Source organism: Mandrillus leucophaeus, unplaced genomic scaffold (assembly GCF_000951045.1).
Source record: "Mandrillus leucophaeus isolate KB7577 unplaced genomic scaffold, Mleu.le_1.0 Scaffold545, whole genome shotgun sequence".
Classification (NCBI taxonomy): Eukaryota; Metazoa; Chordata; class Mammalia; order Primates; family Cercopithecidae; genus Mandrillus; species Mandrillus leucophaeus.
Genome location: NW_012105864.1, coordinates 1460570 through 1476944, shown reverse-complemented (window position 1 = coordinate 1476944; position 16375 = coordinate 1460570). Strand labels below are relative to the sequence as shown.

The 16375-nt window shown below is 34.6% G+C and overlaps 1 protein-coding gene across 2 annotated transcripts in view; it reads left to right on the top strand.

Annotated features, from left to right (window-relative positions):
• Window positions 1-16375, top strand: part of PLXDC2 (plexin domain containing 2) — a 468543-nt gene that overhangs the window by 365896 nt on the left and 86272 nt on the right. For both annotated transcript variants that reach the window (XM_011997681.1, XM_011997680.1), the window contains 2 exons: window positions 3766-3861; window positions 4100-4181. In XM_011997681.1, coding sequence (XP_011853071.1) covers window positions 3766-3861; window positions 4100-4181 — 178 coding nt within the window. The remainder of the gene's footprint in view (window positions 1-3765; window positions 3862-4099; window positions 4182-16375) is intronic.

The window sequence follows — 16375 nt, the reverse complement described above, 5'->3', positions numbered from 1 at the left end:
TGAGTCTTCATGCTGGAAATGAATCTTGTGGTTATACGATACAGGCTATTTCCATTAAAGAGTATTAAATAAACGGTGTTTGTGCTGGACTGGATTTGAACCAGAGAAGAAATAAGATATAACCATATGGAGCCAGTCATTAAGCATTGGCAACACATAAATAGGGAAATGTTAGCAAATCATTCATTTGACAATTCAGACGAAATATTATAATACTTATACAATATAAGAGTAAGGCAAGTTAGGTGATTTCTCATATAGTCTCTGTGTGAATGTTAAGCTTTCAAGGCAGGAAAATGAACTAGATCATGGCTAATCATGCCTCAGGGTACTCATTAGTCTGTGTTCACTTCAGCTAGAGTGGATATTGATCAAAGAAGATTCTTGGTGTTTCCATATGATCACATTGTCCCTCCTGCTGGTATTGATCAGGGTTTCTAAAACATGCAATATTTGCACTTTGCTACACATCACCGTAAGATTTTGATCACATTTTATCTATGTTAATCTACTCAAATTTAATTTTTCTTAACTTTTAAAAGGCACTGATGGGTGAGTATTGATCTATTGAAGTTGAATCACCATCACTAAGACTGAACGTTTAATTCAACTTTATTTTGGCTTATTCTTGGAGAAGACCCATGAGTAAAACATATTTTTGGAATCATATGAAAGCTTCTAGCATTGGCAGGGGTAACCAGAATTCTAAGTACTTGTTTCTGACAGAAGTATCTCTGAAACACTACGTAAATGAGCATTTGGAAGTCGTCGTTAATTGGCAGGTCATCGAACAAAAGTAATTGTCATTAATTTGGGTTTTGTTCAATTCATCTCCTCACAATATGTAGAGGTCTCTGAGCAGGTAATAGAACTAGCATAGCAAAAGTAGGTCACACTTTCTCTTTACTCCATATGCACGATCAATAACTCTCAGCAGCTTCTCAATCATTGTTAGTAGTTGAGAATTTCAAAGTGTAACATGAAATAAAAGGAATACTAGTATTTTAAGCACCAAGTAATATGACAGATTCTGTGCAAACTTTAGTGTGAAGACTCAAGAACCCCCATCCTAGTGATCTTATGGAAAGGCCACATTATTTATATATTTATAAGAACTTGATGCTTTAGCAAAATACATGGGAAAGCAATACATAGGAATGAATTCTATTTAGACACAGACAGAAGATGAGCCATCTTTTTATTTGTTTTAAAAGCTAAAAAAAAAAAAGATGTGATTTATATACTTTGTGAAACCTTACTATGTACCGTGAAACCAGTATTTCCTCTGTTTTTTTTTTGTGTGTGTGAAGTCTACTTTTTGAAGAATGTATATGCATCTTTCAGTTACACCAAAATTTCACTGGATTAGAGTTCTTAACAGTGTTTTTCAATCTGATACTCCTGAGATATTTTCAGCCAGTGACCCAGAGCCACATTGAGTCACAAGAGGGTTTGCTTCGACCCTTTCCCCACCCCTTCTGCAATACAATTTCATGGTGAATAATTAGAAGTGGATAAAAAGATATGAGTAGAGAAAAGGAGAGATACTTGTAGAAGTAAACATTTGACAGCCTCTGCAAATTCTCGGATGAGTAGGTATCTTCCTTTTCTGAACACTTCTACTAAAAGGTAACTCACTATCGTCTGGGCCACCACATTCCCTGCTTTATATTTTAGAGGAGGTCATCGTTGGGTCTAATGATTTCAATATAAATTTAACTTTCTCTAAGTGAAAAATGGAGAAGAATTACTAGAAGTTTGATTCCAGGATTGTAGTGTGATTTCAGTAGGTTTGGATCTATCGAGATAAGATTATTAAATGCAGCATATAACTTGTATGATCTGAGGTTGTCATATTAAAGTTAGACAAAAATTATATCTAATATGTAATGAGCATTTACAATGTGAAAGGGACTGTCTAGCAATATTCCTATATTATCTCATTTTAATCCTCAAAGCAATGCAGTAATATAGGTGCTATTATCCCTATTTCATAGATGAGGAAACTGAGGCACAGAAAAGCTAGCAAAGGAGCCCAAGGTAACACAGATTCCTCACAGCAAAACTGGGGTTTGAACCCAGACAGAATGTTCCAGAGCACATATTATTAACCACTATGACATTACTTCCCCAAATTGGATACTCTGATATTTTAAAAATAACTTATGGACAGGCTTAGTGGCTCACACCTGTAATCTCAACACTTTGGGAGACCAAAGTAGGAGGATTGCTTGAGCCCAGGAGTGGGCTCAGCCTGGGCAACATAGCAAGACCTTGTTTCTACCAAAAACAGTTTTAACAAATTAACTAGGCATGGGGGTGCATGCCTGTAATCCCATCACTTTGGGAGGCTGAAGCAGGAGGATCACTTGAGTCCAGGAGTTGAAGACCACCCTGGGCAACATAACCAGACGCCATTTTTACAAAAAATAAGAACAAAATTAAGTGGGTATGGTGGCAAATGCCTGTAGTCCCAGCTACTTGGGAGACTAAGGTGGGAGAATCGCTTGAGCGCAGGAGGTTCAGGTTGCATTGAGCCGTGATTACACCACTGACTGAGCAACAGAGGGTGACCCTGTCTCAAAAATAAAAATAAAAACAGTTTATAGCCTTACTAATTAGCGATAGATGTGCTGTTATTCCAGAAATGCATTCTTATCACTACAGGCATTTCAGGAGTGGAATAAAATGTTGACAACATTATTTTTCCACTTATATTGATCAAACCCTGGCGAGCACATTAGTATAAGGCTTAAAAGGGGATTTTAAGTATATTTGAATGTTTTGTTCTGGTTTGATGTTAAAATATGTTTGCTGATATTTATTAGATTTTAAATGGTTAGAGTTCTTGTCAAAGTCTCCATCTGTCTTCTTCCTCAGGGACATTGATGGATTTGCTAATGATTTATAAACTACATTATGCAATATAAATGCTAATTAACCTTCTTTAGATATGATACTGTGTATTTAATACGTAGCAATCCTTATTTTTAAAGTGATTTAAGTTCCTTTTTTCCCTCCAGCTTTATGGAGATATAATTGACAAATAAAAATCATATGTATTTAAGATATACAGGGTGATGATTTGATATATTTATACATGCTGAAATGTTCCCCACAATCAAGCTAATTAACACATTCATCACTCACATAGTTATTGTATATGTGTGTGTGTGTGTGTGTGTGTGTGTGTGTGGTGAGAAGACTTAAAAATCTATTTTTATTGAATTTCATGCACAATGCAATATTGTTAACTATGATCACCACGAAATATAAGAATGATTTAACTTATGTTTTACTTTTATTGAAGAAGTTTATTCTGAACTTTTAAAGCAATCACATTGTTATTCTCTGTTAACTTTAGATTGTGAAACATTTTTACCCATTTCTCAACACTTCAGCTTTAGTATGGAAGAAATGGTATCATTCTACCTTCTTGATTTCATGAGTCAACATCTTTGAAAATATGTAAATCTATCCAAAAAATGTTTAGTATAGTCTGAATGACAATGAGTTGAAGCCTTAATAAGCAAGTGAGAAATCTGAGACCTTAATCAACACTTTCGACTTCGTTGATAAAAAGACTGCTGGTTACTTGGCATATGATTTTTATGTATTTTATAATCAGTCTTCTCACAGGATGAGGCTTAATTTTAAAACCACATTGGACCATTTGTATATAATTCTATATCCATTATTAAAATGCTGTTGTTTTGTAAGCAGGGAAATGTTAAAAGTTGGTTTTTTTCCCATTTTTTTTTCTAGATGTTCGAAGAAGAACGATTTATGAATACCACCGAGTAGAGCTACAAATGTCAAAAATTACCAACATTTCAGCTGTGGAGATGACCCCATTACCTAGTAAGTGAATATGTAAACCTAGGTGGAAAACAGGATTTGCAAACTTGATGGTCTGATCTGTTCAATGGTTATAATAATCGTATTAAATAATTACCATTATAATTGTGTGTGGCATGCATGGACGTTTTGATCCTGAGGATTGGAGGACAGTGATTTTTATTTTAGTTGAGTAATCTCTTTCCCCCCATGTTGCCTGTTAGTCTTTGTGAATCTGAATCTGTTCTTTCCTGTTTCCTAGCATGTCTCCAGTTTAACAGATGTGGCCCCTGTGTATCTTCTCAGATTGGCTTCAACTGCAGTTGGTGTAGTAAACTTCAAAGGTAAAAATATAATATTAAGAATAATAATAAAATTTAAAAAGATATTTTAAAAGATTAGAAATTAAAACAAAAATAGCTTATGGACAGGCGCAGTGGCTCACACCTGTAATCCCAGCACTTTGAGAGACCAAAGTAGGAGGATTGCTTGAGCCCAGGAGTTCAAGATCAGCCTGGGCAACATAGTGGTAAGACCCTGTTTCTACCAAAAAGTTTTAACATATTAACTGGGCATGGAGGGGTGCATGCCTGTAGTCTCAGCACTTTGGGAGGCCAAAGCAGGAGGATCACTTGAGCCTAGGAGTTGAAGATCAGCCTTGGCAACATAGCCAGACCCCATTTTTACAAAAAATTTTAAAAATCCCATTGACTTGGAAGTGGATGTCAACTGTGTAGCATATGTATGCATTAGCACTATTGTATGTATAACATATGTAGATATCATGATCAAAATGAAAACAAAACTCGTAAGTGGGGATTTTACTATTTTCCTTTGAGAGCTCAAAATGACTAAGAGTCTTTATATTTAATAAGGTCATTATCTGACATGTATTTATAATTCTCTGTGGGACTTAAAATACAGGATGATTATAGAGCAGTTGATGAGCCTATAAACCTACAGAAGCATGTTATGAGATATATTTTCATAGCAAGGGTAGTTTATAATAATCACATGAACATTCTGAGTAAATTCCTATGTAGCATCTCAAAGGTTATTAGTCAAGATCAGAGATATAATCTAATACAAATATAGGACATGTGGTTTTGACGTCACATTGTAATTAGCTAACGCTGAAACTTAAGCTACATAATTTACTGGTGTCAAAGAGGTTTACTGATTTTGACAAGTGGCAAAGATGGTTTTCCAGTTACTAGAGCTTTTCAGAGACTGAATAATCATTTGTTGGAAATACAGGATGAAGACTTGTAAATCTGTTTTGTTATTTACTCAACCATTTTGTGCATCAGTGATATTCCGGGTACTGGGAACACAGCAGCGAACATATTGACACGGTCCCTGTCCCCCGTGAAGTTTACAGTCCGCCTTTCTCGCTTTCAGAGTCTACGAAAATTGTTTCCCCAGGAGGAAAACTGAATATTCATGCTGTTAATCCGTGTATGTTATACTCGAGCTTTCGGTTGTATGAGCGACGTCTGTCTTACCATCTTCTTGCTATACCATTTGCTGTAACGATAAAGACATGCTCCAGGAATACTTTAAAACTTATTGAAGAATGCAAAAATAAAATGCCAATATTTCGATCACAAGCTTTGGGAAACATTTTTAACTCACTAACTTTAGAGCAACTACTGCAGTATTATGGCTAGAACAATATTATTTATGATAACTTCTGTTTTGTTTTCAATTTAACAGGGCATTCTAGTAATTTCCTTTGTGAAATGAATTCCAAATAATAAAAAAGCAAGCAGGCAGTTTGCATTTTTAAAAGGAGATTTTTAAGTTAGTTATATATCTAAAGTAGGAGGAACTGCTATAAAAGCAAGGGTTTATGGTTATTTATATTGATATTTTACTAAGTTTTCCATAAAGATTATATGCATATCAGAAGTTATTCAAAATCTGTTTAGATACCGACATAAGGGAATCTAAAGAGATGGCATTTTAATATGTATATTTAAGGAAATCTGATCTCAGAATTGGAAAATGTCCAAAGGAATTATATAGGAGGCACTGGTTTGAGCTGCATACCTACTTCAGATCCATTTCAGTGATCACCTCGTCCAAGTCTGCGTGAGGTGCCTATCAGCTGTTTTTCTGCATCCTGGGCAAACCGCCATCATTAGCATTTTGTGTAAGGCCTGCTAATGCTTGTTCATTTGTCTGTCTTCTTTGCTAGGCTCTAAGTTTATTAAAGGCAGAGACCATATCCAATTTGTCCTTATATCTCCGGAGCCTAAGAACATACCTGGGACTTCAGGGAAAAAAAAAAAAAAAAAAAGGATGAACAAATGAATAATGATTAGCTTCCAAACGAAGGAATCATACTAAAATTTGTCTAGCACAAAGGTTTCCCAAGATGAGGGACTTTCAATGCTAAAACCAGGAAAGTTCAGGAAAAAAAACAAAGGCCATTTGACCACCCTAACCAGAAGACAATTAGGAGAATTTTTGACTTAAATCGTGTTATGGTAAATGGAGGTTTTGAAGGTTCATCTAGAAACCTGCTTACCACTGATCATTTCATCTTTTAATATAATTTTTGATGAAATATATGTTTAGACTTCCAAACAAGCAATTTTGACAATCAAAACATATCTGCGAGTTGGAATCTGCCTCTACTGTTAATACTTTCAGTTTATTGAGAGATGTCTCTGCCAGACATTAAGCCAAAGAATTTTCAAATATCACACAACATTTTTACAGCGGAGGAAACTGAAATTTTTAGGAGCTCAGCTACGTGTACAGGGTCTCATAGCTCTTAAGTGATAAGTTTGGAATCAAACCTCCATCTTTGTGATGCCCAGCTTTTGGTCTTGTTTTTTCAACACCTGTTCTGTGTCACACCTGCCAAGTTGCAGGTGCATCAAGCAAGATAATTTTCATTGCTTTCTGAAAACTTGTAGACATATTACTGAAAAATAGATCTGTCCTAATTCATGCCACAAGAAAGTATCATCGCTTTGAAACTGGCATAAGAAGAATGTAGAGGATAATCGAGAAAAGTCTAAGACTTTTGCATATTATTGAAAGCATAGTTTCTTTAAGATTACTGGGGAAAAGAGAGTTGGTGAGGCATATGAATGAGAAAGAAATTCATCAAAGAACACTACTCAAAAAAACTACAAGTTTTCTGAATGTTACTGTTTGGTGTTTTATTGAATACCGAACTTATTTAAAATCTTGGATTTATTTTTAATTCTTCAGCAACCCTGTTATATACATATCAAAACCTGTTTAATTAATCGGTTTAACTATGCCTCATTGCACTGTTGTTCAACTTAATTTCCCCACTGCATTTTATAAATTTCTCCTCAGACCTGTAAGCTTCAAAACTTTGCTTTGCTGCCCAGAAGCATTTCCCCAGACTTTACAGCTTTTACGAACAAATTCAACAAAACAAGAGAAGTCTTAGCCTAAGCAGCACAAAAATTGCCCCTCTGGCTTTTTTCTCCCATCACTCTTACTTTCTTCTTTGTGCTTACTTATCCCTGAATGATAATCAGTTGGTGGTAATTACTGAACTCTCAAGTAGGGCTTGCTCTAAAAAGATAAGATAATTTTAATTGGTTTGTTGATTTCATTTAATTCCCATTTTTCAGGGAGCAAAAACTAAGGCAAAATGTTTGCAATGGCTTTCCCAAGCTCTAAGATAATTTGAGTTATAGAAACATAAAGAGATCCATGGTCTCAAGTGCTTACTTAAATTACTTGGTCCATTTCTTTGGACTAAGAGTGTTTTTGTTTCCTCATTGCAAACTGAGAATACCTAATCAATCACTTTTAACTGCACCTTATAGCTTCACTCATTCCACAAAATTTGTGAGTGTCTCTGTTCAAGTCACTCACCAAGATTGTGCGTTCAGTAGTGAAAAAAGACAGACAAAAATCACTTCCCAAGGAGAGCTTTCGTTTTGGTATAGGGAGACAGAGTTCAAGCAAATAGATATACAGAAAATAGAGTTAATAGTGATGAGTGTTACGGTAAGAGAAATAAACAGGAAAATGTAAGGGGATAATATAGCAAATTGGTAACAATAGCAGGAGTTTACTTTTTGATATCGCCTTTAAGTAACCTTGCTCTTTTAAAGACAGCATGGTTTGATTAGTTTTTAAATGAAAATACATTTTTTGCACTTACAGTATTCATTCATTTATTTACTTAACAATGTATAGAATGCATAACACATGTCAGGCATTGATCTAAACACTAAGGTAGTTAGAGCAATAATCAAGTATTAATCAAAACCGTAGCTCTCATGGAGCTTGGAGTTTAGCTTAGTAAGCCAGAAAATTAAGAATTAATAATTAGGCAGACAAAGTCAGATAGTGATGGATTGTCTGCTGGATTTGAAAGAGCCAAATTGCTTTTGGCTGGGTGGCCAGGAAAGGCTTTTTGGAGGGGGTAATAAGTAAACAAAGATCTGAATGATGGGTAGGCAGCTACAGCGAGGTGAAAGCAGAGAGACTTGAAATGCCATTTGAATGGCCCATGCAGTGGCCCTATGGTGGGTCCAAGTTTGACCTGATGAGGAAAGGAAATAAACCTGGTGCATTGGGAGGATTCCAAGCTGGTTTTGGAGTGAGAGGGACATCAGATAAACTCAGAAAGCTACCCAAGTGCTGGGACACAGATGGCTCTGTAAGCTAGGGAGAGTTTTATCCTCAGAATCATGGAAAGCATTTAGACTGTATCACTTACGCAAAGGGACGTGATTTTACCATATTTAAAAATGGAACTTTGGCTGCTTCTTGGAGAACAGAGCTTTTGTTGATTTGTTTATTTGTTTGTTTGGGGAGTGGTCCAGAATGAAAAGGAAGAGGCTAGTAGTGAGCTTGTGCAATAGTGCACAGGAGGTAATAATAGTAACTTGGATGAGCGTGATGGTTCTGAGGATCAGGAGAGATCAATCGATGCAAGGTGTTTGGGAAGGAAACAGATTATGTGTGTGTGTTTGTGTGTGTGTGTGTGTCTTAATCAAGTTTATTGAAGTATAATTTACATACAATAAAATATGCACATTTTAAATGTATGAGGCAGCTTTAAAAAGTATAAATTCCCATGTAATCATCACCGCCTCAAAATACAGATTTCCTTCATGTTCCTTTACAGCAAATTCCTCCTCACCGCCACTACCTTATGTAGCAACCACTGATCTTATTTCTATCATCATACATTTATTCTGTCCAATCTACACCTATATATAAAGGGAATCACATGGTATTTACAATTCTGAATTTAGCTTTCTTTCACTCAACGTAACATTTTTTCAATTAATCTATACTATATTGTTCAAATATCAGAAATTTGATCCTTTCAATTGCTGAGTGAGTGAATACACAACAATTTATTTACTATTTGCCTGTAGATGAAGATTTGGGTTGTTTTTAGAGGCTGTTATGAGTGATGAATAAACCCACTATGAATATTTATGTACAACTATTTTTACAGACAGATGTTTCCATCTCTCTGGGTTGGGTGGTAAATATATAACTTTATAAGGAACTATCAAATTGGTTTTCTATATGGCTATTTTAGATTTCGTTTTTGAAAAATTTTACTTTAAGCTCTGGGATACATGCGCAGAACGTGCAGGTTTGTTGCATAGGTATACATGTGCCATGGTGGTTTGCTGCACCCACCAACCTGTCATCCAGGTTTTAAGCCCTGCATGCATTAGGTATTTGTCCTAATGCTCTCCCTCTCCTTGTCCCATACTCCCTGACAGGCCGTGATGTGTGATGTTTGCCTCCCTGTGTCTGTGTGTTCTCATTGTTCAACTCCCCTTATGAGTGAGAACATGTGGTGTTTGGTTTTCTGAAACAGATTATTTACTAACAAATTAGAAGTGAAGTAGAAGGGAAGAAGAAGAATCAAGGATATTTCTTAGATTTTTGTTTCAGCAACTGGTGGATGTTGGCACTCTTTTGAGATGGGTAAGACAGCACAAGAAAAAAGACTAGGATGAAGAGAAATGAAGAGTTTGCTTTGGGACAAGATAAGTCTGAGATGCCTGTCAGACTTCAAGTGGAAATGTTGAGTAGATAGGGGATATGTAAGCCAGGGATTCCAAGAAAGACTAGAGGTTCAGATTGGAGAGTCATTATCATATAGATAGTGTTTAAATTTGTGGGACTGAATGAAATCAGCTATGGAGAGAGTATAAATTGAAAGCAGCTTAAGAGGTTTCAGAAACTAACTTTGTGGCATAGCATCATAAGGTATGATGCTAATTTTTCATTACATAGAATTGTTTTAAGTACATTTACATACATGTATGTTTGGATAGGCATAGAAAACCTTTGAAAAGATATGTGAGAAACAATATTTGTCACTCGGGAAACAAATGAACAGGGAGAGACAAGAGACTGTTACTGTTTATTACGGACTTTTTGTATGATTTGAATTTTTGCCACCTGAATTGGGAGACAGAAGGAGGAACCAGCAAAGGAGAAATAAGGAAATATTAGCTCTTTTAAGGAGTAGAAATGCACTCTTACTCATTTTAGCATCTTCCACAATACCCAACACAGTGTCTGGGCAAATACAGATCTTTTACACGTATGGTTGGACTGAATTATGCAGATAATTAAGGCCAAGAATTTCTACTTTCCTGAGAATTCTAATTGCCCATTTTGGCTATTAGTATCCACTGGGTTTTGTCAGTGTTGACCAAATTGCTATAGAGAAACTAAGCTTGTATACAGCATGAGATGTCAGTAATCACAGTGAGGCATGTTGAACACTTAACCTCTTGGTGTTAGTCTTTTGGTGCCTCACTTTAAAACAAAATTTTCCACCTTATGTTTTCTTAGATCCAGTCAAAGTTATAAGCTTGCTCCTGGTAAAAACATATAAATAAAAGTATTCCATGATTCCATCCATTAAAAGAATAAACAGAATAAGCCCCTCCTTATTAATGGTAAAGACATGTATTTATATAATAGTAGTATCACATCATTATTTGTGAAAAAATATGAGATGGTGGAAAAAAGATGTTTCCTAACAACTTTTCTACATTTTTCAGCTTTGTTATTCTACTGCATTTCCCTGAGTGTACTCTGGAACTGCTGTTATTTTCCATTGAATGAACTTAATTCCTTTGCAGTAATGAAAAGAGAAACAAAAAGAATCACCTATATTTCATAAATTAATTGATTTAAAAGTAGGTACCAGTGTTATACTTGTTTTATATATATAAAACTTAATATATGAAAATTATATGTAATATATAAATTATATATAAAATTATATATGAACTACATATAGTTTTACATAATGAAATCTAAAAATATCATGTATATTATATTTCAAAAATTTTGAAAATTTATCAAGTCAGAAATGTTGGCTAATTGGTTAATAATATGAAAAGGTATTATCAATTAAAATTAATTAAGGGTAAAATAATTCCTTCTTACTTAGCGGCAGCTAATTTTTGCAGATAAAATGTACTCATATCTTATGTTCATTTAGCTTACAGAAATTAAACTAAGTTTGGAGACAGACAGAGAGAGACAGAAAACAAATTTAAGTAGTAGTTGAACCTATCTAACCTTTCCCGAATCACTAGTCTTTTTCTTCTGAATGAAAGTAACAGAGAGACATGAATATGCCTTTCTCCTTTGGTTTTGTCTCTATGTGCCCCTTTAAGTGGGAATATTTGCAGCAGTAAGTGTGACTTTAGTGCTTAAAAAAAGCTGTGGGTATGTCCTTTGCAGGGATATGGATGAAGCTGGAAGCAATAATTATCAGCAAACTAACCCAGGAACAGAAAACCAAACACTGCATGTTCTCACTTATACGTGGGAGTTGAACAATGAGAACACATGGACACAGGGAGGGGAACATCACACACTGGGGCCTGTCGGGGGGTGGGAGGCAAGGGGAGGGAGAGCATTAGGACAAATACCTAATGCATGCGGGGCTTAAAACCTAGATGGTGGGTTGATAGGTACAGCAAACCACCATGGCACATGTATACCTATGTAACAAACCTGCACATTCTGTACATGTATCCCAGAACTTAAAGAAAGAAATAAAACAACAACAAAAAAAAAAAAAGAAAAAAAGAAAAAACCTTGGATATTTTCCATACTGTGAGGTTTTAAAAGTAAGCCAACAACTTTATGTAGGGTCAACCCAAGGCCTCACAGTCCATTCTGACATTGCCAGAAAAACTGGGTGTATTAAGAGACAATGTGTCAGGCTCCTGAGGAATGTCATACCAAGGGAATTCCAAGCATATTTTGACTTTATCTGAGTTCTGCCTACTTATTCACCACAGTGCCTAGCCCTCCAACAAGGGGCAGCTTCCATGCTCATCCTTCGGGGGCATATAAAGCATTCTTTTGGACTAATTTAGCTGTAAGAATTTTAAGATTGAAAGGAGAGAATCAGGACACCACAATTGTTGAATGACAAGCCAGATATTCTTGGAATAAATGGCCAAGAGTAAAAATTGTAAATTAAAATAAATCAGTAGTTAGAGTCAGTATAATTGTTCCTGTTCAAAGGTACCGTGTGTATCCTAGAGACAAAGCATTGCTTATAACCCTTTTGCCATTATGATCTAAGTTCATATTTGAAGCTACTTTTAGACTATACATTTACATGATGGTTTCATATAAGGAAATTAACTCGCTTTAGTGATTAGTTGTGAAATTCATACCTGATAATCAAATAGAAAGCTATGTAGGAAATCTAAGAGCCCTGTTCCAAAATTAGTTACAACTTTAGGCTTATTTTCATGGATTGGGATGGGATAAAGTTTTGCTTGCCAAAGCACCTGATTTCAGATAGACATTTAGAACTCACCAAGCATTAAGAGTTTTACAAACTTTTGTTGATCCACGTTCCAATATGCTGACTTCCTTGTAAGTTGATGCCACTTCTTTTTGCATATCAGAATTACTGATTAGTAATATTCTGATAGTTAAAATGTTATAATTTTCACCATATAAGTTGAATGCCAGGTTTAAAATTAAAAATATGAATCTATTTATAATTTGGACAAAATCCATTTTTGTCTTGCTAAAAAAGTCCTTGCTGAAATATCAGATTCAACAAATTTATTTAATTGAAAAATATTAATTGGAGTACTTTATTGTCACACTACCTGGTCATCATAGACAGAAGGGGAGAGAATTGCTGTCATTTCTAATGGAAGGCATCAAAGAAAAATTAAACTTTAATTGTTTGCAGTTAGCAGCAGTGCATAAATTGCTCACAAGTCTGAAACTGATGACCACACTAGAGTAGGTCTGGACTAGATGAGATTCTTTCTCTATAGTGTATTCTTTTTCTCTTTAACTTTTATTTTAGGTTAAGAAGTACACATGCAGGCTTGTTATATAGGTAAACTCATGTCATGGGGGTTTGATATACAGATTGTTTTGTCATCCAGGTACTAAGCCTACTAACCAATAGTTATTTTTAATGATCCTCTCCATCCTCCTACCCTCCGCCCTCTGGTAGGCCCCAGTGTGTGTTGTTCCCCTCTTTGTGTTCACGTGTTCTCGTATTTAGCTCCCATTTATTAATGAAAACATGCAGTATTTGGTTTTCAGGTCCTCAGTTACTTTGCTAAGGATAATAGCTTCCAGCTTCATCCATGCTCCTGCAAAGCATATGATCTTGTTTCTTTTTTATGGCTGCATAGTATTCCTTCGTGTATATGTGCCACATTTTCTTTATCCAGTCTATCATTGATGGGCATTTAGGTTGGTTTCATGTCTTTGCTATTGTGAATAGTGCTGCAATGAATATATGTGTGCATGTATCTTTATTATAGAAGGAGTTTTATTCCTTTGGGTATATACCCAGTAATGGGATTGCAGGGTCAAATGGTTTATTCTATAGTAAGTGTTTTTGGGCTTTCTGTGTCAGGTGGTACTCCGCTGCCAGGTACCCTAGGTTCAGGAGCGTTCAAGAATTTGGGAAGCATTCCTGAGTTATTCAAAAGATTCAAAAAAATCCCAAGAATACTACTGGAAAGGAAGCCATGTTTTATGACCTTAGGTGAATTACGTGGAAATGTCTGGTTGGATACCTAGTGGCACAGCCAGCAATAAACAATCTCACCTTGAACAAAGCAATAAAGCCTGCTTACTCTATATCCTGGAATGGAAAATATGTCTGTCATCTAGATGTATCAGATTCTGATATTCCTTAAAGCTGAATGGACCCAATTTCAGTAGTTCTCAAAGTTTCTTTTTTGTAGATTGTTTTGCTTTTATTATCTTTAATTGACACATAATAATTATACACATTTATGGGATACAGTGTGATATTTTAATACAGGTATACAATGTGTAATGATCAAATCAATATAATTAACATATCAATCACCTTAAACTTTATTATGTCTTGGTGTTAGGAACCTATAAAATCTGCTTTTCTAGCTATTTGAAAATATACAATAATTTGTTAATTATACTTATTAACATAACTGCAATTCCTAGCACATCATTTACTTCAAAACTCTTTGCAGGCCTTCTTAATGGGTGAGGCTGCATCTCTGACTCAGAAATGGATAGAAAATAAATGCTTTAGCATTTAGAAAATATCATCAAAATCTTAAGTAGGATGTTCCTATGAAGAAATATAAAATAGTCATCTTTTCACTTTTCTGGGGGATAGCTTTTAACAAAAGTGGAAAAATCAGAAATGATCCTGATGACATTTTCATAATTTTCTTACATAAATATTGAAAGAGCTGGGTTGTGTATGAACATGTATTTTAAATGTCTTTCTATATTTTAACATTACATTCCCCACAAAACAAATAACTAAACTGTGAACTACTTTGAAAAATGTTCTCATTTACCATCGTATCAGCCTTTTCAGTAGAGAACTGTTAATCTAAGGTTCTTTTTATATTCAATACTCAATTAAACATATATTTAGTAGAGAAGTACATAACAGATGCTGTTTGTCCATTGAAAACAAAAGGATATTCGACTGGTTGCCCCCCAATTCATATGAGTGTAAATAAATGTGAATGTTATTGAATATATACTAAATATATGTTATTAAATATACACTAAAATAGTTAAAAGTTAATTGCCAAAAATAGAACACTAGAACTTATTCCTTCTATCTGGCTGTACTTTGTATTCATTAACAAACTTTTCAGTATCTCCCCCTTTCCCCAACCTTTCTTACTCTGGTAGCCATTGTTCTAGTCTCTACTTCTATGAGATCAACATTTTTAGCTTCCACGTGTATGAGAACATGCAGTACTCATCTTCCTCTGCCTGGCTTATTTCACAGCATGATATTAATATTAATAGAGTTAAGAATTGTCACAGGATTTTGTCAAGATGCAGATTGCTCTATAACTCACTAAAGAGTCATTTTCAGTAGGTCCAAAGTGGGTTCCAGGGATTCGATTTTTAAATAAGCCTTTTTGGGGAATGCTGAGGTAGTCTAGGACTAGGGCTGATCTTTTATGTCTGAGCTAAGTGGCCTGGAAGCTGTAATGATTTTGCCTAAGTTGTATGGAAGCACTTATTCATTCTTAATTTGGAAATGAGAAATATTATAGAAAAAAATCTGTAGATATATTATTATCAAAACATGTTAAGAGCTATTGAAATTGAGCCTAACAAAAGAAAGCAAGAAGCTTTTGAATAAGTGTAGTATATATGATAAGTAAATCAGAAGATTTCAGAATGTTGTCAACTAGTTACAAAGATTGGAACTTTCTTTAGTTCTGAGTTTATATTAAATTATTACTATCCAAGTGGTAATCAGTGTTTTAAAGAAATTTAAGGAGGTTCTAAAAATACCATACAACTAAGATGGTTGTTTTTAGCTTACAATGCTATAAGAGATAAATTGAACTTTGAATTTATTTTAGTTCAAGACCCTTTATAATCAGTTATTTTTTGCAAATTTTAATAAAGAATCTTAGCTTTTCTATTAAATAGCTTGTCCTGAAATATAGTATAAACAAGATTGTCTTTTAAGAATGCAAAGTAAAAGTTTATTTTTACCTCCTTTTAAGCCTTCCAAACCTAAGTTTAACAAAAGTGTACTAATTACTTTTGTATGGATTAATTATAACAATACAGTGAGGTATGGTGTTATTTTATCCATAACATAAAAGCATTTTGTAATATATATTTTGAGGTGAAGAATACTTTTGAAAAAATACATAAGATACTAATAACAGGGTTTCCCTTTGGAGAAACTGTCATGAATTGGAAACTAGCATAAAGAAAAATTCATACTACCATTTCATCATAATCAGATCTTTGAAAGATTTGAACTTTTACCACACACACATATTATCTATAATAAAACCATCGATAAACAAAGGAACACACTTTTTAAAGGAAAGGAAGGCTATATATATATATAAAATATATAAGTTTATTAGGATATATATATAGACCTTAGGTGAATTACGTGGAAATGTCTGGTTGGATACCTAGTGGCACAGCCAGCAATAAACAATCTCACCTTGAACAAAGCAATAAAGCCTGCTTACTCTATATCCTGGAATGGAAAATA